We start from the raw sequence: 24,297 nt of genomic DNA on the forward strand, positions 1-24,297 counted from the left end.
CTTTAAGGAACACACCAATGACAATGCTTTGTAACTAGTCACTTTTTAAATAAAAAACGTCAGTTTTGGAGTGGAAGGGTTTTGCTACGGGTGCCATAATGCCTAATTTTCCAGTTCTGCAGGCTATTATCTTATATAATTAGCTGACGTAATCACAGCATGCCTAAAGATAGATGGTGCAGAAACCGCAGCCAGTGACTCACTGCCAAGTCGACTATGCAATTTTTTTTTTTTCCCCCCTCTCTTCTATCCGGTTTCCCATCTTGCTCCCTCCATGTGGCGCCCGTATGTCAGGATGCAACGGCAGTTACTGTTGATTCTGCCAGAAGCGAACATGTCAGATTTTTGTTAAAAATGAAGCATGACAACCTACAAAAAACAAACCCAGTGCTAGGCCTATAAACCACCGTAAACGTATAAACATACAGAAAGCTTATTTGGCTCCCAGGCCATAGCTTGCATGTGTTGGGATGTAGGAGCAGAGCATACAAGGTTGTTTTGTCTTGAAATGGTGCAGAAAGGAACATTGTGTTATGATCTGGTACAAGTTAGACCCGTGTGTACAGGAGATCCATTCATGCCTTGATTACTATTGTTCTTTATGACACCTAAATCTGTCAACAGCGATCCTGTATCTTCCATATTTGTTTTTTACTAAATATTATAGTAGAGTCCAGGGGCAGACTGACAACTCATGGGGCCCCCGGGCAATAGGGGATCATGGGGCCCCTGGGTCCTTGCCAAAACTCAAAAGCCTATGAAAAAGGTACCAGGGGCATCTCATGGGGCCCCCTACTGACCCCGGGCCCTCGGGCAATGCCCGAGTTTCCAAATGGTCAGTCCGCCCCTGGTAGAGTCCCACAGACCAGGGGCGGACTGACAACTCATTAGGCCCCCGGACAATAGGGGATCATGGGGCCCCTGTGTCCTTGCCAAAACTCAAAAAAGCCTATGAAAAAGGTACCAGGGGCATCTCATGGGGTCCCCTACAGACCCCGGGCCCTCGGGCAGTGCCCGAGTTTCCAAATGGTCAGTCCGCCCCTGCCACAGACCTTTTTAAAAGTGAGCCCTTAAGCTGGCTATACACGAATTGATTTTTGAACGAACATTCTTCTGAATATCCATTTAGGCTCCGCATGGTTTTACCCCCTTCATGACCAGGCCATTTTTTTTGCTATTCGGCACTGTGCTGCTTGAACTGGCAATTGCACGGTCATGCAATGCTGTACCCAGATTAAATTTATATAATTTTTTTTCACACAAATATTAATAATTTTTCTTGCTGGTATTTTATCACCACTTGGTTTTTTATGTTTTATTATATAAGAAAAAACTATTTTTTTTACTTTCTGCTATATCCAAGAAATATATTTAACCCCTTCCTGCCGGTGCCTCCCGGCCCTTTTAGAGTTTCAGACGCTGGGAGGCGGGGCGTGGTTTAGGGATCATGTGACCGCCGTGACGCGTCTTCACGGCGGTCACATGATCGGGAAAGGTCCCGATCGAAAGAGCAGACCAGGACCTTTCCGTGAGTACCGGACATGTGTGCTGGGAGCGCGCTCTCAGCACATATGTTTTTTGTTACATGAACGCAAATGTGCGTCCGTTCGGCGTCTAGGCCCAGACGCCGGAAGGCTGCACATTTGTGTGTGGCCGGCGTGAAGGGGTTAAAAATCAAATTTCTTCTTAAATTTAGGTCAAAATGTATTTTGCTTCATGTCTTTGGTAAAAAAAAAAATCCCAATAAGTGTATATAACTGGTTTAGAGTGGAAGTTATAGCGTCTGCAAATTATAGGATATATACTGGAATTTGTGTTTATTTTTGTATTTCAATGGTTTTTATTAACTTTTGTAAACAATTTAACAAGAAGAAATAGAGCAAAACACACGCCCACGCAGGGGCTATCAATGGTACATAAAAAAAATAAAAAGATCAGTATTGTAACATTGCAAGAGGCACGCCCACGTAGGGGCTATAAAAGGCACATAAAATAAGAATTTGTATTTATTTTTATACTAGTAATGGCGGTGATCAGCGACTTATAGTGGGATTGACAGTGTAGCGGGCAATCTGACACTTTGTGGGAACTGACTAACTGCCACTGACATCACATCACTAAAATAAAACATGTACATAACTATTCACAGCCTTTGCTCAATACTTTGTTGAAGCCCCTTTAGCACCAATTACAGCCTCAAGTCATTTTGAGTATGATGCTACAAGCTTGGCACACCTATTTTTGGGCACTTTCTCCCATTCTTATTTGCAGTACCTCTCAAGCGTCTTCAGGTTGGATGAGGAGTGCAGGTGCACAGCCATTTTCAGATCTCTCCAGAGATGTTCAATCGGGTTCAAGTCTGAGATCTGGCGTGGCCACTCCATGACATTCACAGAGTTGGCCCGTAGCCACTTATTTGTTATGTGGGCTGTGTGCTTAGGGTCGTTGTCCTGTTGAAAGATGAACCGTCGCCCCATTCTAAGATCCAGAGCGCTCTGGAACAGGTTTTCATCAAGGATGTCTCTGTACATTGCTGCATTCATCTTTCCTTCAATCCTGACTAGTCTCCCAGTTCCTGCCGCTGAAAAACATCCCCACAGCATGATGCTGCCACCACCATGCTTCACTGTAGGAATGGTGTTGGCCAGGTGATGAGTGTTGACTGGTTTCCTCCAGACATGACGCTTGGCATTCAGGCCAACGAGTTCAATCTTTGTTTCATCAGACCAGAGAGCTTTGTTTCTCATGGTTTGAGAGTCCCTCAGGTGCCTTTTGGCAAACTCCAGGTTGGCTGCCGTTTGCCTTTTACTGTGGAGTGGCTTCCGTCTGGCCACTCTACCATACAGGCCTGATTGGTGGAGTGCTACAGAGATGGTTGTTCTTCTGGAAGGTTCTCCTCTTTCCACAAAGAAATGCTTGAGCTCCAGAGTGACCATCGGGTGCTTGGTTACCTCCCTGGCTAAGGCCCTTCTCCTTCGATCGCTCATGGTGGCTAGGAGGCCCGCTCTAGGAAGATTCCTGGTGGTTCCAAACTTCCTCCGTTTATGGATGATGGAGGCCACTGTGCTCATTGGGACCTTCAGTGCTGCAGAAATTTTTCTGTACCCTTCCCTAGATCTGTGCCTTGATACAATATTGTCTCAGAGGTCTACGGACAATTCCTTGGACCTCATGGTTTGGTTTGTGCTCTGACATGCACTGTTAACTGTGGGACCTTATATAGACAGGTTTATGCCTTTCCTAATCATGTCCAGTCAACTGAATTTCCCACAGGTGGACTCCAATCAAGTTGTGGAAACATCTCAAGGATGATCAGCGGGAACAGGATGCACCAGATCTCAGTTTTGAGTGTCATGGCAAAAGGCTTTGAATACTTACGTACATGAGTTTTTTTTTTATTTTATTTTTAATAAATTGCAAAGATTTCAAAACAAACTTATTTCACGTTGTCTTTATGGGGTATTGTTTGTAGAATGTTGAGGAAAAAAATTAATTTAATCCATTGTGGAATAAGGCTGTAACATAACAAAATGTGTCAAAAGTTAAGCTCTTTAGATTTTAGATATAAAGTAGCACTGGAGGTTAATTGATAGAAAACATCAACTTCATCATTTAAGGAATAACAAGCAAACTGCATTGTTTAACTTTCTATATGAATACTTGGTGATCCAACCAGTAAGTAGGCCTTCCTTCAACAGGTGACAAGGTTAAATATCTAGTATCGGATTCTCTGCAGCGTTTACACCTTGTACAGCTGTGTCCTTATGTAAGCCCTGTGTCAATATAGCATTCTTCCTCGATTCGGGTAGTGCGGGTCACATATACATCGGAGATTCTGGAGGAGGTGACCTTGTTATCCATTTATCTTGGATCCCTAACAAAGGATTCACAAAGCTCTCATCAAGCTTTCTCTAAGCCTTTAGAGTACCCTTTGTTCCAAGTGAAAGAGTATTAAAAACATAAATATTAAAGCTGAACTTTAGTCAAATACAAAGACATCAATGAATGAATGTAATAAATCATTAAGGCTCGATTCACACCTGCATGTTCTGGGAATGCATGCGTAAATGAGCGTTTCTGCACACGTTCCTGAAACATGCATTATGCTTGCGTTGCCATTAATTGCTACCCCAAACGAGGCTAGCAAAAGCCAGTTTTTTCATGCACCAAATTGTTCAATGCTCGCCGGTTGAAAAAGGCACAGGAGTTTCTTTTAAGACAGCCCATTCAAGTGAGTGGGTTGCCCTATGATGTCGCACCAAAAACGCACCAAAAAAAGCATTGTAAATAGTGCAAAACATAGGGACCTAAAGGGAATCTGTTACTTTGCCCATTCTTGGCAGGTTCCCCCACCTTCACCCACCAGTACTATTGTTTTCTGTGCTTCCCCAGTGCTTCATGTAGGAACACCTGGAACTTGAGGTATGGAGGAGCAATGCAATTTTTTTTCTTACCTCCCAGGATTCATGTCACAATGGTGAGAAGGGAGATTAGGCATGGGCCTGAGGGGACTATGATCAGGCCTAAACCCAGTTAAGTGGTGAGAGGGTGAATGTTCATGGGTCTGAGGGGACAATGGCTGAGCCTGAGCACTATCACATAGTTGGAGAGGAGAATATGTGTGGACCTGAGGGGACAGTGGCCAGGTCTGAACACTGTCAAGAGGTCAGAGAGGAGAATATGCATGGGCCTGAGGAGACATTGGCCAGGCCAGAACACTGTCACATAGTGGGTGAGGAGAATATGTACTGTATGGGCTTGGGGGAACAATGGCCAGGCCTGAGCACTGCCATATGGTGGGAGTGGAGAATGTGCATGGATCTGAGGGGACAATGGCCAGGCCTGAACCCTGTCACAGGTTGAGAGGAGAGAATATGCATGGGTCTGAGGGGACAATGGCCAGGCCTGAATACTTTCACATGGTGGGAGAGCAGAATATTTACTGTATGGGCTTGAGGGCACAATGGCCAGTCCTAAACACAGTTTTGGGCTGGGAGAATATGTGTGGGCCTGAGGGCACAATAACAAGGTCGGAACACTGTCATGTGGTGGTAGAGGAGAATATTATGCATGGACTTGAGAGGACAATGGCCACGCCTGAACACTGTCACAGGCTGGAAGAGGAGACTATGCATGGACCTGAGGGAAGAATGGCCAGGCCTGAACACTTACACATGGTGGGAGAAGGGAATATTTACTGTATGGGCTTGAGGTGACGATGGTCAGGCCTGAACACGGTTACGGGCTGGAAGAATATGCATGGGCCTGTGGGGACAATGGCCCGGGCTTGCTCACTGCCATATGGTCAGAGAGGAGAATATCTATGGATATGAAGGGACAATGGTCGAGCCTGAAAAATGTCATGGGTTGGGAGGAGAGAATATGCATGGACCTGAGGGGACAATGCCCCGGGCCTGAACACTGTCATATGGTGAGAGAGGAGAATATCCATGGATCTGAGGGGACAATGGCCCGGGCCTGAACACTGTCAAGTGTTGGGAGAGGAGAATATCCATGGATCTGAGGGGACAATGGCTTGGCCTGAACACCGTCAAATGGTGGGAGAGGAGAATATCCATGGATCTGAGGGGACAATGGCTGGGCCGGAACACCGTCATATGGTGAGAGAGGAGAATATCCATGGATCTGAGGGGACAATGGCTGGGGCAGAACACTGTCAAATTGTGGAAGAGGAGAATATCCATGGATCTGAGGGGACAATGGCTGGGCCGGAACACTGTCATATGGTGAGAGAGGAGAATATCCATGGATCTGAGGGGACAATGGCTGGGGCGGAACACTGTCATATGGTGAGAGAGGAGAATATCCATTGATCTGAGGGGACATTGGCTGGGGCGGAACACTGTCACGAGTTGGAAGGAGAGAATATGCATGGGTCTGGGGGGACAATGGCCAGGCCTGAACACTGCATGTGATGGAAGGGGAGAATATGCATGGTCCTGAGGAGGCATTGACCAGGCCTAAATATCATTACATGGTGGGAACGGTTTAGAGACCTACATGGAGCTTGCACAAGGACTACATGGAGCAGCAGGGGAGTACAGCGAAGGTGAATATCAAGAGGTGAGGGGTGGCATCTGTAGAGCAGCACTCAGACTGAGAGAGGGTGAGACAGCACTATAGATCAATCTTGTGTGTTCCTTGCAAATATGCTGAACAGAGGAGAGAGCAGAGAGATGATCACTCAGTCTGCCTCTGCTCCTTCACTGTCCAGTCAGCAGTCGGTAGCCAGAAAAGCATCATCGCCTTGTTCCTTAAATGTAACGGAGAAAATAATGTCTTCCTGGCTGACATCTGAGAACTGGATAGAAATGGAAATTTTTGGCAGCTTTCATATAAGTATTACATCTGTGTGTTTAGATGTTTGCCTGGAGTTCAGCTTTAATAGGAAATGCTTCCTGTCCCTTCAAGCTGTTAGCAGGCTCCCAGCAAGCTTCAAGCAGTGCTGAATCTTTGTGAAAGGCTGCCAAAGCCTGATATCAGCTTGTTTGAAGTGAGCGCCAACCTTCTCATTAAGATATTTGTTGTTGAACAGACACAGATTAGAGCTAAAAGGCCCTTACATACTTCAAGAAATCGGCACAGAGTTTGGTGAAAGCATTGTAAATTCGGTCTGTGCTCACTGCTCTATAGACTGGATACAGGTATCACAGGCTAAACTTCTCTATAAAACCTGAAACTGATTTGCTTTTATTTTGCCGTCTCTGGTTCTCCCTTCTGCCCTCATCATCATGCTAATGAAATAGTTAAATAAACCCTTTCGGTTTTCATTACATACTTTATTTTTGATGGCATTACTGGATCCCTGTGCTTTTCTCTGCATTGCAGGCAGATCATGGCTGTTTGGATGGCTGAAGTGCTCGCTGTCTTTTCCTACATGTACATCACTGGCATGGTGCCTGAGTGCCAGGGTCACTGACGTATGTGCAGGAGTGACATCATCCTGCAACGGCCAATGAAGAGGGCAGAAGACCGGCCCCCACCAGAAGACGCTGGTGTAGGCGAGGGATGGAGTGTTGTAGTGGCCATTTGATTTATATTGTGACCGATATAAATTTCACTAGTTTTTTTTTTTTTTTTTGGTTTACGATTTTTGCTCGGTTCCATCACATTGTCTTTATTATTCTCTTTGTAGAATAATGTCGCTTCTGTGGAATCGGGATCAGACGTGATATTTAAATGGACTGTGGACGACCGCTCGTCTTTTACATATTACAACACCGTCTTCAATGTGATCTATCAGTCTGCCGCTGTGTACAAGCTCACAGTAAGTGATGGGGGGTTTTTGGACATTTTGGGGGAGATTTACTAAAACTGAAAGGTGCAAAATCTGGTGCAGCTCTGCACAGAAACCCGTCAGCTTCCGGGTTTTATTGTCAAAGCTTAAAGCGGAGCTCCACCCAGAAGGGAAAGTTCCTCTTTAAGGACTGCTGCCCCGCTCCTCATTAAGGATTGGCACCTTTGGGGGGTGGGGGGGGAGGAGCAGGTACCCGAATTCAACAGGTACCCACTCCCATTTCTGCTGCGATTGCCTAGGCGATCGGAAGCGTAAGGTGTCCTCCCTTCTGGGACACGTGACAGGTCCCAGAAGACTACAGGACCATTCATGAAGCGCAGTGCTACTCGCACATGCTCAGTGGGTACCCGGCTGTGAAGCCGCAAGATATCACAGCCAGGTGCCCACACTGAAGATGCCGGCCTCCTGGAACACTGGACGGGCGGTGAAACGGGCTGCGGGGGACACACCGAGGGACAGGTAAGTGGCTGCTTTGTAAAAGTCAGCAGCTACAGTTTTTGTAGCTGCTGACTTTTATTTTTTGACAGAGTGAGTGGAACTCCGCTTTACAGAGGAGCTCCAATCGGTTTTTGTGAATTAAAAGTCAGCAGCTACAAAAACTGTAAGTGCTGACTTGTAATAAACAGATATTTACCTGTACCAGGACAGTGTAGTATTTAGGTTTTGTGCTGCCCTAGGCAACACAAAAATCAGCGCACCCCCCCTGCAGAGAGAGCCTTCCACTACCACTGCCCCCCATACACCAGCCACCATTCGCCACGGCAAGACAGAAAAAAACACTTGCCTTCCTAGCTCTGCACATCCCCCAGGAACAAGAGTCGGGCTGTGCATACACCATCATGAAACCCACAGCCTCTCTCGGAACCCACCAGGTGACCATACCTCGTGTGTCCCTTCTTCCATCCCTTCTTCCGAGGGGCAGTGATGCCCCCCCTGAAAAATGCTGCCCTAGGCAAATGCCTTGTTTGCCTTGTGGTAAATACACCCCTGTACCAGGATCCAGCACTGTCCTCACACAGGAGGCGCCAGGGACCATCTTCAGTCCTCGACGCCGGCATCTTAACTGTGGGCACCCAGCTGTGACAGCTTGCGGCTTCACAACTAAGTGCCCACTCTGCATGTGTGGCGTGTCCCAGAAGGCTACAGGTAGGAATGGGGGAAGGAGAACTTCCGCTCAGATCACCTAGGTCAGGGGTAGGCAACCTGCGGCTCTCCAGCTCTTGCAGGACTACAAGTTCCATCATGCCTCTGCAAGTCATAGCTGTAAATGTCAGTTTTGTAATGTTGCAATTCCTCATGAGAAATGTAGTTCCACAACAGCTAGAGAGCTGCAGGTTGCCTACCCCTGGCCTAGGTGATCCAAGAGGGAGTGGGTACCTGTTAAAACCAGGTACTCGCTCACCCCCCCCCCCCCAAGATAATGGCAAATGTCAAAGAGGTGCAGGGGAGGACCCCTTAAAGCGGAACTTCCCTTTATGGGTGGAGTTCTGCTTTAATTCAACAATATATCTGTCCTAGTTCCTAATGTAACCTGCTTGTTTTCCACAGTTGACAGCTTCAAACCATGTCAGCAATGCCTCGGTCAGTTACAACGTGACTGTGGAAAAGATGAACCCAATGCGCGACCTTATGATCTCCAGCATCCCAGATATCGTTACCCAGAATGTTTCATTACAGTTCTCTGCAAGCATACTTATCGACTCGGCTGTGGAAGTCACATTTCGGTGAGTATGGCTCAGCCTTGTTCTAATAAATCATTTTATACATTTTTTTTTTTTTTGCTTGACACTGACGTAACACAAATATGCGGCCTCACGGAACTGGGCTTTTTTCCGTGAGGCCGCATATTTGCGTACCTGTCTTTGTGCTCGCCGCGCTCCCAGCACAAAGACCCCGGTGTCACTGAGAGCCCCGGGTTCCATTCTAACGATCAGGACCCGGGACTCCTGATTCCGGGTCACATGATCGCTGTGATAGCTTCTGATTGGCTATCACAGTCATCAGTCACTGTACAGCCCGGCCCCCTTATTTTTTTTCTCTCTCTATGAATGGAGGAGAGAGACACATTGTATCTCTCTAACTCCTGGCATAGAGAGAAAAAAAAATGTTTGTAAGAAAAAAAAAAATATATAAATTGTATTGATACATTGTATCTCTCTAATTCCTGGCATAGAGAGAAAAAAAAATGTTTGTAAGATAAAAAATATATAAATTGTATTGATACATTGTATTTCTCTAACTCCTGGCATAGAGAGGAAAAAAAATGTAAGAAAAAAAAAAAATATATATATATATAAATTGTATTGATACATTGTATCTCTCTAACTCCTGGCATAGAGAGGAAAAAAAATGTAAGAAAAAAAAAAAATATATATATATAAATTGTATTGATACATTGTATCTCTCTAACTCCTGGCATAGAGAGAAAAAAAAATGTTTGTAATAAAAAAAATATAAATTGTATTGATACATTGTATCTCTCTAACTCCTGGCATAGAGAGAAAAAAAAATGTTTGTAAGAAAACAAATATTAAAAAATATATAAATGATAAATATTAAAAAATAAAATAAAAAGTAAAGAAAAAATACCTAGATTAAGGTTTGATCTAGTTCAGTGCCAGGGTTGGTGTTTGGGTCAAGGTCAGGGTCAGGATTTAAAAAAAAAATTGGTTGTCAGTGTGTTTTAGGTAAAAATAAAAAGACAAAATCAAAATGCGCACTATTGTTTCTGGGCTGTACTACGGGTACAAACAACAAATAACACACATATATGGTATCGCTGCGATCCTCAAGAGCTTGAGATATTATTTTGGGTTGTTCTTTGGTGGTAGATTATGGTAGTAACCAGAAACAAACAGCTAAATAAAAAAAAAGATTTTTTTTTTACTATTTTGGGCCAGTTTTCCTTTGATAATAAAAAAAAAAAAACAGGAGATATTCATTACTATTTACCACCAAATGAAAGCCCAATTTGTCCTGAAATAAAACACGTCATAATTCATCTGGATGTACAAAGTAGTTGTGATGATCTGTACGGTTTTACTAACTCGTGTTAAATTTTGCAGATTTGTGCTTAGGCTTTTAGATTTGTTTTACCCTTAGGTGTGAAGGGGATAAAGTGTTACTAAACCCAACACCCTGCAGATAAAACAAATAGAAAAATGTAATTGAATAAATGGCGTTACACCATGTTGTTCAGATCCTCTTTGTTCTAGTCAACTTTCTGTATTGTACAAAGCACTTTATTCCCCTGCTCACTCATCAACTACCACCCAGGGGCAGACTGACAACTCATGGGGCCCCCGGGCATTAGGGGATCATGGGGCCCCTATGTCCTTGCCCAAACTCAAAAAAGCCTATGAAAAAGGTACCAGGGGCATCTCATGGGGCCCCCTACTGACCCCGGGCCCTCGGGCAGTGCCCGAGTTTCCAAATGGTCAGTCCGCCCCTGCTACCACCAACACTATTATTAGAAATGATTTTCATAATAATATCACATCCCTTGCCATGTATATGCAGAGAACACTCTGTGGACACCACAGACTCTACTCAATTTTTTGAGCCTTGTATATATACCATAGTTTCTGGACTCTATAACTTTCCTACAGACTAAATAATATATCCTAATTTTGGTTATTCTCACCAAAGAAATGTATCAGAATACATTTTTACCTAAATTTATGAAAAAAGGTTATTTATTTGCAAAATTTTATGACAGAAACAATGAGAGATGTTTTTTTTTTTTCAAAAGTTTCGTTTTTTTTGTTTTGTTTTTAGCAAAAAATTTAAAAAACTCAGTGGTAATCAAATATCACCAAAATAAAGCTCTATTTGTGTGAAAAAAAGATAAAATATTTTTTATGGGTACAGTGTTGCATGACCGCGCAATTGCCATTCAAAGTGCGACAAGCTGAAAATTGGCCTGGGTAGGAAGGAGGTAAAAGTGCCTGGTATTGAAATGGTTAAAAAATTTTAATTCTATTCAAGTATAGAAGATATATAAATTCCTTCTATTGCTTCTCCAAGTTCATTTCTTCTATTGCTCCTCTTCCAGTCTCCTCTAAATCTCTAAAATTCCTTTTTTTCTTTATGCTGCGATCCGATTTCCTGTTAGAGGGTGTCAGTGTTCGTTCTCCATGGTCTCATTGTATGTAGGAAGATAGCCACCCTCTCTTGTTCACTTCCGAGATGGACTGTGGACTATGGGATTTGTAATGTGCAGATATGACCACAACTAATGTGCACTGCTCGTTACAAACAAAGGAAAGAGAGGGGAAAAAGGAGAGGTTTGGGAACCTGGATTGGACATTACAAGGAGGCAGAAAAACACATTAAATAATGCACTTTCGGTGTGCTAATGAGAAAAGTTGCAGTGTCTGCATCACTTTAGAAGTATTTTAGATTTGAGAAGTGTCTCACCCAAACTGAAGATCAGTGTTGCAGGGGTGTGCCTAAAATTTGACATGTATCTTGTGCAGACTTCTGGGCAGATCAGTGAGCCAATCACATAAGCAGGAATTGACATTTTTGGAGGCGTCCTGTGCATTAACAATGCACAGAACACCTCCAAGATATCATATTACCTTTGAATTTTACACAACATTACAGTGACTGCAGATTGAAAGGGAAAGATCTTCTTTTTTTTTTTCTTTTATTATTTAACTTTTTATTTCATAATTATACAAACAACATTAAAACATATACCATCTTCCGAAATACACTTTTCTCATATGTTCCCTAAATAAATACCTTCTATAACCCCCCAATCTCCCACCTACCCATCCCCACCCACCCCACCTACATTGTCTCAGTCTTTCTTTATCTGTATCCATTTCTCCATAAATTGTTATTCCGGCCAATTTCATCATGATTCTTAGGCTACCTCCTTTACTTTAATTAGTTCTGTATAAGTTTCTGAGGTTTTAAAATTTAACCAAACACTCCATATTCTTTTAAACATTCCCATCTTATCCTCTTCTAAACATCTCAGTTCTTCCATTCTGACAATATCTTCCACCCTATCTATCCAATCCAACACCCCCGGAACCTCTGCTGCTAACCAAAATTTTGGTATCAAACCCTATATACTTCCAACTTGGGCTCAGAATAATAGAATAAGCATGTCAGTGGATCTCCTTAGATATTTACCCCACATATTTCCTGGATATAATGAGCTATTTCCCTCCAATAAACCTGTATCCTCGGGCAACACCACTAGATGTGCTCTATATTACCCTTTTCTCCACATCCTCTCCAGCACCATGGGAAGCTAGGGAAAGATCATTTTAACCCCCCTGGTGGTATTCCTGAGTGTAGCTCGGGGTAAAGTTTCAGTACCAAAAGCGGTAACCCCCCCGAGCTACACTCGGGCTTACCATGCGGCGTTGCACAGGGATTCCCTACAGCGCTTACCTTGTCCTTCGCTCCCGCGATGCGTCCCCTGCAGCGTCCCCGGCCATCTCCTCCGGCCGATGCCGGCATCTGGCTTCCGTGTTCCGGTCCCTATGACGTCGGGACGTACGGGCGCCGGAATCGGCGGCAAATTTGAAAATTTAAAAAAAATGTAATTTTTTATCAAATCATTTCACATACATTTTGTCCTTACTGCTTTGTCCTGCGCCCTGCCTGCATTTTGACTGTTCTTTCTGCCTGGAAACTTAGAAAAGTCCATGGCGTCCAAAAAGCGTCCCTTTAGGTCAAAATCGGTTTTAGACCAGCTAGAGAACAGCGATAGTAAATTAGAACCACTTGCAGAATTGAGTGATAATGATTCGTGGGGGAAATTCGTCATCAGACACTGAAAACGATTTTGCGACTTTGCTCAGTGATGTGCAAACTTGGCGCTCTATTTCAAATTTCAGTGTTTTTGGTTTGATTATATTATTGAATTAAATGTATTATTATTATATTATTTTTTATGAGTATTTATTAAGTAAGTAATTACTAAGAATTGCAGGCCTACAATACATAACACCAAATTTCCATGCAAAAAAATGGTACCGCTTTTGGTACAAAATTCTTGACATAATCATACCGCCAGGGAGGTTAATTACAGTAAAGTTATTGAAAATACTAAATTAAAAAAGAAAAATCGGGATTATACTTACCTGATCTACGCAGTGGAATAGCCTTTTCCAAAATATTGTGACAAAAAAATTACAACTTCCAAAAACTCGCCATGCCTCCTACTAAATATCTCGGACTTTCAATAACAATGCACAGAACACCTCCAGGTTATCATATTACCTTTACAGGACATTATACTTACTTGCTCTGTGCAGTGGTATAGCACAGAGCAGCCTTGACCTGAACCTTCTTAGGTCCCTTGCCAGCACCCTGGCTCCTCCTGCTTTTGTGAATTCCTTCATAGCAAGCTGCTTGCCATAGGGGCACTCGCGTGGGCTCGCTCCCAAGCCCAGCTGTTTGCATCTATAGACACAGACAGCACATCTTGACCCCACCCCTCACTCCCTTGTTACTGGCTTTGATTGACAGCAGCGAAAGCCAATGGCTAAGGTAAGCCTGCAAGACTGGGAAGTGAGGGAAGGGAGAGAGAGCCGCCACAGATTGGCACAGTGCTGGATCGAGTGAGAGCTCTGGTAAGTATAAAGGGGGTAAGGGGACGATACACATACTGGAACATTTTGTATCTTAATGGAAGGAATGCATTAAAGGTAAAATATATTTAGGCTTTATAACCACTTTAAATTCCAACATGGCTTGTGTACAATTGTATATGCTATATTATTATTTTTATTTACTATATTTTTTCCCATAAAAGTGGAGCTGCCCTTTCAGTAAAGCATTTGTGGTAAACAATCTCCACCTTTATCGTTGAAAACAAGGCTACACACCATTGATATCACCTTCTTTGAAAATATTAGGTTCCTATCCCCCCCCCTCCAATGTATTTCACCTGTATGGGTTTAGTCATAGAGATCTTGTTTCTTTCTAGGCCCAGTGTTTACAGTAGTTGTGTTCTGTATGAGATTCTTAGTCTTTGTATGGCTTCTTTTTCAGATGGACATTTGGAGATGGCACGCCGCAGCTTGAGTATAATGTTCGGCCTCCTTATAACCAGTCAGTCTCTGTTCCTGACCTGCCCATGCATATGGTAGTTGCTGAGAGTAGTGTCACCCACACCTACCAGGAAACGGGTAAGAAATTGAACTCTTTACCATGCTCAACAGGAAGTCAAGGAGAGGGCATTATGTGTCACTGGCTTCCCATTGCCCAACGGATAAAATTCAAAACATTAACAATAACATATAAAGCCATTTATAACTCTGCCCCAACTTACATCACTAACCTTGTCTCCAGATATCACCCAAACTGTCCTCTCCGCTCCTCGCACGACCTCCTGCTCTCTAGCTCCCTTGTCGCCTCCTCCGATGCTCATCTTCAGGACTTCTCCAGAGCTTCTCCCATCCTCTGGAACTCTCTACCCCAATCTATCAGACTATCGCCTACTCTGCTCACTTTTAGGCAATCTCTGCAAACCTATCTCTTCAGGAAAGCCTATCCTGCCCTCAGTTAATAATGGAATCTTCTATTCCTCCTACCAGTCCATCCCCCACAGTTATTACCTTTTGTACCACCAGCCCCTCACTCTTAGATTGTAAGCTCCAAGGATCAGGGCCCTCCTATCCCTCTTGTATTGAACTGTATCGTTGCTGTATTGTCTCCCGTTATATTGTAATGCGCTGAGGAAACTGTTGGCGCTATATAAATCCTGTATAATAATATATAAATCCTGTATAATAATATTTTTTAATCAGAGATCAGTGGCTTGGAAGTCTGTTCTACTTTAGTTGAGGAGAAGTTTGCCATTTTGTGATCCCTGTTCACAATCTTTCAGTAAATCTAGTTATGTGGACATTTGAAAGCCTAATGACACAAATATGTTGTATATTTGCCTTGGTTGTATGTACGGCTGAGTTACACTTTCGTCTACAACTGCCCAGACTGTGGATAGAGCGTATTTAGAAGTAAATCAGTCTGGGGAACGTGATCCAGTCTAGCAGATTATTATAGCTAAAGAGGACCCAACCTCCCCTGTTCATTTTACACAGTTTTCACCAGAACCTGAATTCCCATTGGAAGATTATTCCTCTACCCTTCTTTTCTGGTGAAAACTCAATTTTCTGTCTTTTTTCTCACATTTAGCCCTGGTGTTAGTGGTCACCAGAACAGAGTAAATCTCCCTTAGAAATTGAAAAAAAAAAAGGTTTTATATTTATATATGCTATTATGGTAAAATAGACATCTACAATATGTGCTTAAAGTGTCACTAAACCCACATTCTTAAAAACTCAAATGCTGTATTACATGCTGTTCATACTCACTCAGTCACTGGGGGATTTGTTTTCTGTAGTCTGCAAAAAACCTGGTTGATCCTGCTGGTCTCTGTCTCCCCTTCTGTCCATGTCCCCAAAGCAGTTGGGGATTTTTCAAAGCAGTGTTGGCATCTAGTGCACATGCTCAGTTTTCAGTGAGATACTATGCTGAGCATTTCCTCTCTATCACACATAGGGCAGCCCATGTGAGTATAGAGTCATACATGTGGGCATATACACAGTGGTAAATGACAGCCCAGTCCCTCTCTCCTGCATGCCCACTAACCAGCTGAACAATATGGGGGTGGGACATTAAATCTTGATGGATGGAGTCTTCACTTCCCTGTTTTTCTAAGACATGGGCTAGAGGGGAATGACACAGCCTGTGACTGGCAGAAATCCGCCCACACCATGTTATTGTAAAAAAAAAAAAAAAAAAAAAGATTTCAAATATATATTTGTAAGATGATCTAAAACAGTTTGTTGGTATTAATTATTTATTTTAACTCAGTATTCCAAAGGATACTTTTTATTTTGAACATGTGTCCAGCAGCAGAGGAATAGAAGCTCCTCCTCCTTATGTTTCCCTGCTGACAGGCTGGGCAAAAGCTGGATCATGTGACAGCTGTATTTCAATTAGAAAAAAGGTGCTTCGTTTTTTTGGGGTGTTTTTTATTAAAATAATTACAGTGCCATCATCCATTTGCAGAAAGAGAAAGAACTATGTAAATAGTGTGTGTTTAGTATCCATTTAACCTTAATTTACCCTAAAGTGTATATGTGGTCAAAATCGAAATTTATATATTCATTTTCACATTGCATTTCAATTATTTATAGCCTACTTTTATTAGTCTAAACAAATCTTGAAGTTTGCTAACTTTGTGAAGAGCCCTTGGAGTTGGCACTGCTGTGTCACACATCTCACAGTACCTACCTTCTGAACTACAGAGGTAATGGGAGGAGGTTCAGGAGTCAATACAGGAATCACAGTTTGCAGGTAGAAAGGTACCATTGCATATGTAATAGTATATTAACCGACTTAAATACACTCAAAATCCATAAAAGAAAGTAAAAGGAAAAAATTTTTTGTCCAAAATCTCAAGCACAATGTCCAAAAATAAAGTCCATATCTTGATAGATAAGTGTTCACTAATCCAAAGTGAAAATGAATGCCAGAAGTTCTTCATATACCTCAAAAAAGAAGAAAAAATCCATGGCATATGTATTCCTTGAAAATGGAAAGCGAACCAAAATAATAAGAATAAGAGACGTTGCAAAGCATGCAGGTAATCTAGGAAGTTGTGAAAAGAGATGGAGCACTAATATTGGATTGTCACTAACGACTATTGTTTGTATTGCTATTACAATGCTGATATTTTGAAATGAACGTGCATGCCGAGACGATGGAACTCCTGTAACTTACCCATGTCATTTTGTTGTATATCCTTCAGGTGCCTATAATGTGTCGCTAGTCGTGTTCAACAAGTATGAAAATATGTCGAAACTGATCTCGCTGCAAGTTCAGAGCATCTTGACCAACTTAACTATTGAAACTGATGCTGATGTATTGGTCAGTGGCAGGATGATCAGTTTTCAAGCATCAGCTGAACCCTCTCCATTTGGAGTCATCTACTCATGGGACTTAGGTGACTGTACTTACTACCACAACAGCAGCAAACCAGTTGTGAATCATACGTATGATAACACCGGATCCTTCAATGTCAGTATCTGGGCAATGAATGATATCAGTGAAATAAGGGTTGTGAAGACTTTTTATGTCTATGAAGAAATTACTGGTTTAGTTGTCACATCAGATGAGCCTACTGAAAGAGGTTTGCAGACGTTCATTAATGCTTCAGTGGAAAGCGGAGATGCTATTACATGGAGATTTGATATGGGAGATGTTTCTATCCTAGAGGGTAATGAGCCTATGGTAAACTATACATACTCCAAAGATGGTAACTATACTGTTAATGTCACTGCACGGAACCCGGTGAACTCCATCTCTGAGATCCTCCAAGTGCGGGTGTATGTCTTACAAATTCTTAAGATAGAGCCTTCTGCTTGCATTTTGGGAAATTCAAATGTCACTCTGACCGCTCATGTTACAGGAGATTACCAGACTTACACCTTTAACTGGACATTTGATAATGGTACTTCAAGCATCACTGTATATGGAGTTCCATCTGTGCAGTATGACTTTTCAAACAGCGGAATTTTCCCTCTTTCCCTAATTCTCTCAAGCCAGGTCAACAAGGCTTACTATTATACCAATATCTGTGTAGAACCTGAGATAGTCAATGTTACATTACACCCGGCTCTACAGAATGTAAGTTTAGGTAATGAAAGTTCATTTAAAGTGATTGTCTTTCCTCTCTACCAGTACAGATATAATTGGGACTTTGGGACCAATGGCTCAAAGTATAATGGTGGAACAGAAATTAGTTTCATGTATAAAGTCCCTGGAGTATATCAGGTCACAGTGTCTGTGTTCAACAATGTTTCTTTTCACAATGGAACGGCACTTGTAGATGTCCAAGAGCCCATCGGAGCATTAGATATCAAGCACAATGGAAGTGAGGTTTTAGCACTAGATCAAGTGTACTTATTTGAAGCCTTGGGTAGTGGGACAAAAGTTGAACATCACTGGGATTTTGGCGATGGCATTTCAGACCAAAGACAATCCGTAGCACATGCTTATAATAGAACTGGGACTTTTACTATCAATTTGTATGGCTATAATAATGTAAGTTTTAACCGAACCCATTTGAATGTCACAGTTAAGACAAGGATTCAGGGGCTGACTATGAATGCCACCAGGACAATAGTGCCGTTAAATGGCTCTGTGACCTTCTCAGCCTTTCTTCAAGCAGGGGATAATGTTCGCTACTCATGGATATTATGTGATCGATGTTCACCTATATTTTGCAATTCCACAATTTCTTACACTTTTCGATCTATTGGGACGTTTAATGTAATAGTGACAGCTGAAAATGAACTTGGCTCCCTGCAGGATAGTATCACCATCTACGTCTTGGAAATTATCGAAGGACTGCAAATCATCACAGGGGACTTGGTCAATGATTGCTGTTTCCCAACGAACAAAAGTCTGCCTCTCCAGGCCACAGTGAGGGACGGGACAAATATCTCTTACAGCTGGTTTATTTTGAAAAATGACAGTGTTGTTCAGATTGGTGCTGGAAAGACCTATCAGTTCACAAGTCTACAACCAGAATCTTATACCATTGTCTTAAAAGCTGTAAACATGTTGGGAAACGCAAGTGTCTCCATTAATGTAGTGTTTGTGGAAAGCCTTGGTCATGTTCAGCTCTATGCTCATCCCAACCCAGTTGCAATTAATACCACAGTCAACATTAGCATGAGTCTGAGTAGTGGGTCAGGAGTGATGTACACTTGGTATCTAGAAGAAAGTGTGGTGTGGTTTACATATGAATCTTTTGTCCTTTACAATTTCCTACGTCCTAATCCAAAAGAAGTGCTTGCTGTTGCGAACAACACTTTGGGCTTAGTCAACTCAACCGTTACCATCTTCGTTCAAGAGTCAGTTGAAGGTTTGAGCATTACAAGCCTGGACCATAAAAATGATTACTTACCAACTGGAACTCTTGTGTACCTTATTGGCAATGTGCAACGTGGTACCAATGTGTCCTGGTTTTGGAGTATTGAAGATGAACACATGGAAGAAAGGTCAGCTACTGTGCACTTTAATAAACCTGGATTCTATACTGTCAGCCTGAATGCATCAAATGATGTGAGCTGGGAAATTGCCTATAAAAATTTTACCGTCCAGGACAAAATATCTGGCTTGATGGTGCTGGTGAGCAAAATGGTGGTGGAACCTGGTGAAAGAGTCACTTTTATTGTCAACATGTCAGCTGGAACCAATGTAAACTATAAGTTGACTATTAATGGGGATTTTTCCATTTTACTTAACGACACTAGTTACACCTATGAATTCACAAAAATCGGTGGCTATCCTGTGACTGTGGTTGCCTACAACCATGTGAGTGAAGAACAGGTCACTGTCATGATTTCTGTGCTTGAAGCAATAGAGAATCTAAAAATTGTAAATTGTTGTGAGGTGGCTTTACCAGCCCGAATTGAGAAGAGCTTCAGAGCAGAGGTCAGTAATGGCTCTTTGGTTGCTTACACCTGGCAGTTTGACTTACAGGGTCATCCGCCAACCAGCTTAGCAGGCAGAAATGTAACCTACATGCCAATGGCTGCTGGGGTCCTTACAATCCACTTGAGTGCATCTAATGCTTTAGGAAGTCAAAACATCTCCAAAGTAATCATAATTCAAGAACTGATTGTCAGTGTCACATTGGTGCCTGTCAAAACTTTTGTCAATCGAAGTGCCACTTTTAATGCTGTTGTGGTTCCTAGCCCCTTAGATGTTCGTTTTGAGTGGACGTTTGGGGATAATGCCTTTGCTTTAGTGACATATGCTGCCACTGCCGAACATACATACTTAACCCCTGGAGACTTTGTGGTAAAGGTCAATGCTTCCAACCTGATCAGCTTTTGGATTGTTGAAATGACAGTCACCACCCGGATTTTAGAATGTGAAGAGCCAGAAGTTCAGCTGGAGCTACCAACTCAGGTGATCATGAGGAGGTCACAGAGAAATTATATTGAGGCGGAGATTAATTTGCGGGGTTGCATTAGCTATCAAACAGAACATCTCTGGGAAATTTATAAAGCTTCTAGTTGCCTAAGCTATCATGAGTCAGACAAAGTCCTCCTACTGAACGTGGATATGAGCAGACCTCAGCTTGTGGTGCCCAAATTAGCCCTTGATATAGGAAACTACTGCTTTGTCTTCTCTGTGTCTTTTGGGGACACACCCCTCTCTAGAAGCAGCTTTGCCAATGTGACTATGATGCCTAGCAAATTGGTGCCCATCATCGATGGTGGATCTTACCGTGTTTGGTCAAGTAGTCGAGATTTAATTTTGGATGGAAAAAAGTCTTATGACCCGAACCTAGAAGAAGATGAGCAAACTCCACTGACCTATAAATGGTCTTGTACAACTTTAACAAAGGTAAGATATTTGTTCTTTATTTTACCTCTCTGTGCTGTCCTTATTGCTCACTTTGTTTTTGGTCCCAAGTGTTGTGAGCGTAGTTAGTGTACCAATAAGAAATGAAACTATATGTAAAATAAAGAGTATCTTTAGCCTAAACTTTCATTTTTAGTTTTTGATAGAGTGGCGAATGGTTAAAGTCTTTGACAAATTTTATTTCACTTTACTATCTTGTACACATCTAGAAGTGAGCAGAGATCTCTCCATAGTAAGGGATATACACAGCTGTCACTGAAACCAAGTGTTCCCATTTGAAGATTTCTGCTCTATTCCTGATCCACTAATATACTGAAAGTTTGAAATTTTCCTCACTTACAGACCCTGTGATAAATTTAGGGAGTGCCTACAGTGGCAGGGTAATTTATTATCTGTATTTTGTATTATCCTTCACTGATGTTGGGTGGGGTGGATGTTAACATTGCTCACATTTCAAATTTAGACTTGTGCTAGAAGGAAAAGTTAGGGAGGAACTATTTTCATTCTCTATTACATACACTGCTCAGAAAAAATTAAAGGAACACTTTGAAAACACATCAGATCTCAATGGGGAAAAATATCATGCTGGATAGCTATCCTGATATGGACTGGGTAATGTGTTAGGAACTTAAAGATGCCCCATTGTTTGATGGAAATGAAAATGATCAACCTACAGAGGAATTCAAAGACACTCCCGAAAATGAAAGTGAAAAAATGATGCAGCAGGCTAGTCCATTTTGCTGAAATTTCATTGCAGAAATTCAAAATGGTACTCAGTAGTTTGTATGGCCCCCAATTGTCTGTATGCATGCCTGACGGATGGTGTCCTGGGGTATTTTCTCCCAGATCTGGAACAGGGCATCACTGAGCTCCTGGCGTCGTCGGATGGGCCGAAACATGATATCCCAGAGGTGATATATTGGATTTAGGTCAGGCGACCCTGTAGGGTCCAGGTATTGCCTACTGCTACCAGCCGTGACATTGACCCTAGCCAAATGCAAAACTAGTGAAAAACAGAAAAAATGAGTAGGGAAAAAAAATCTCAGTGGCCTCCACCTGTAAAATCATTCCTGTTTTGTGGATTTTCTCATTGTTGCCCATCTAGTGCACCTGTTCTTAATTTCATTACCACCAAAGCAGCTGAAACTGATTAACAACCCCCTCTGCTACTTACCTGACCAGATCAATATCAGTATCCCAGGAGTTTAATTGGCTTGATGCTATACTCTGATTAAAAAGTGTTCCTTTAATTTTTTTGAGCAGTGTATATAGATTTATAGATTCTTTCTGTAGTGCCTATCTGTATTTCACTGTAATCAATTAGCCTCCCTTCTCAATGACTGTTGAAATAAAATCTCAGCAATACAAAGAAATCTTTTCTTTCAGTCTGTCAGTCCTGAAAACCCTATTGTAGTTTTAGCAAAAAGTATGCTTTAAATTGAGACTGAATAAAAACTATTATTTGAATGTTTTATGCTTCCTTTCTGTATACTTCAGCCCCCCAGAACCATCAGAAAATGATGACCCCCGGCGGTCAGCTGTACTGAACTGTATGTGTGTAAGCAGCGGTCCAACATGCCCCTTTGAGTCAGGCAAATCTATCTTCAATCTCTCTGTTGGTCTCAGAAGGATGCAGAGAGGCAGCTGCTTACTAACAGTTGACTGTAAGGGGTATGATGATACATAGTTGGTAGGCTTAAATAAAAACACAAGTTCATTCTGTTCAACCTGTGTGGGTGTGGGTGTTCTACTGATCGGGGCTAAATTATATAGAAGACAACAGTAAGATATTTAAAAAAGTAGAGTTTTTTTTATGCTGTCTCAAATTAAACAGATACTTTTAGCTAAAACAGCATTGGGCTTGAATGGTAGACTTGCCATATACATTTATGGGAGTGATCCCTCTAACATAATACCCAGCTCTGTTCCTGCCCACCAGGAATATGGGTGTTCTTGTCCACCCCTGTGTGTATTCTAGCTCTTGTGGTTGCTTCTTCCATAAGATAAAATAATTTGAGAATGGGAGCCACTCATAATGGCTTCAACAGGTTTGCAGACTCGGGAATTCAGTGCAAAGATCTCGCCAATACAGTCCCTGTAGATATAAGAGATTGTAAGGTAGTTTAACTCTCCAGCAACTACCATACCAAGTCCATATTAACATGGTTTGGTGAATGTGTTGTGGAGTAATTAGTATCCTGCTCAGAGCCCTGACCTCAACCCTACTGAACAATTGGGAAGCGGACTGAAAACCAATTCAACATCAGCACCTGACCTTAAAAATGCTAGTTTAGCTGAATGGGCACAGATTCCCACAGGGACACTTGTAAATCGTGTGATGGAAAGCCTTCTCAGAAGGGTGGAGGCTGTTATGGCTGCAAAAGGAAGGATAACTGCAAGGTAATATTTTTGGAACGGGATAAACAACCAGCTCTTATAGGTGTGATTGTCAGGTGTCCGCAAACTTTTGTCCATATGACAAACCATTTGCGTATGAGGAAAAATGGGGTACAGCACGTTCAACATTCCCACAGCCACAGTTCAAAATCTTGTGCAGTGCCAACTCCATATGGTTGCTTCTTCCTAAGATAAAATATGTGGTTGCTTCTTCCATAAGATAAAATAATTTGAGAATGGGAACCACTCATAATGGCTTCAACAGGTTGGCAGACTCGGGAATTCAGTGCAAAGATCTCGCCAATACAGTCCCTGTAGATATGAGATTGTAAGGTAGTTTAACTCTCCAGCAACTACCAAAAACTAAAATGTTTTGATGTTCTGATTAGGCTGAACATCTAAACTGACCACTTTCACATTTATATAATTACAATCATTCACAGTCCAAATATTTGACCTGGAAAATGCATTATATGGTCAGAATTTTGTGAACACCCAATCATCACACCAATATGAGCTTGTTCTAGATCCCATTCTAAAGCCATGGGCATTTATATGGAGTTGGCAATGCACAAGATTTTGAACTGTGGCTGTGGGAATGTTGAACGTGCTGTACCCCATTTTTCCTCATACGCAAATGGTTTGTCATATGGCCAAAAGTTTGCGGACACCTGACAATCACACCTATAAGAGCTGGTTGTTTATCCCGTTCCAAAAATATTACTATGGAGTTATCCTTCCTTTTGCAGCCATAACAGCCTCCACCCTTCTGAGAAGGCTTTCCATCACACGATTTACAAGTGTGCCTGTGGGTATCTGTGCCCATTCAGCTAAACTAGCATTTTTAAGGTCAGGTGCTGATGTTGAATTGGTTTTCAGTCTGCTTCCCAATTGTTCAGTAGGGTTGAGGTCAGGGCTCTGAGCAGGATACTAATTACTCCACAACACATTCACCAAACCATGCTAATATGGACTTGGCTTTTGCCAGTTTGGAGGGATGGTCTTATGCTCTTTCCATATAGTTTATTTGTTGCCTTTAGTATGGGGGCTTTACTAGAACTTAAGCAATGGCCATTATAACTGCCTTGTTAGTATATGCCATCCTTTCCCCTCTTCTATCTCAAAAAAGGGTAAAACCTTTATAGTATATGCAGTAGTTCCAA

At 42.2% G+C, this 24,297-nt stretch overlaps 1 protein-coding gene across 1 annotated transcript in view; it reads left to right on the plus strand.

Annotated features, from left to right (window-relative positions):
• PKD1 (polycystin 1, transient receptor potential channel interacting) overlaps positions 1 to 24,297 on the plus strand; it is a 252,054-nt gene that overhangs the window by 145,923 nt on the left and 81,834 nt on the right. The window contains exons 11-14 of the mRNA XM_089686812.1: positions 7,157 to 7,288; positions 8,867 to 9,042; positions 14,339 to 14,475; positions 17,106 to 20,719. Of these exons, the coding sequence (XP_089542938.1) occupies positions 7,157 to 7,288; positions 8,867 to 9,042; positions 14,339 to 14,475; positions 17,106 to 20,719 (4,059 nt within the window). The remainder of the gene's footprint in view (positions 1 to 7,156; positions 7,289 to 8,866; positions 9,043 to 14,338; positions 14,476 to 17,105; positions 20,720 to 24,297) is intronic.

This window comes from Staurois parvus, unplaced genomic scaffold, assembly GCF_062004578.1.
Source record: "Staurois parvus isolate SC_StPar_1 unplaced genomic scaffold, SC_StPar_1.0 ptg000412l, whole genome shotgun sequence".
NCBI lineage: Eukaryota > Metazoa > Chordata > Amphibia > Anura > Ranidae > Staurois > Staurois parvus.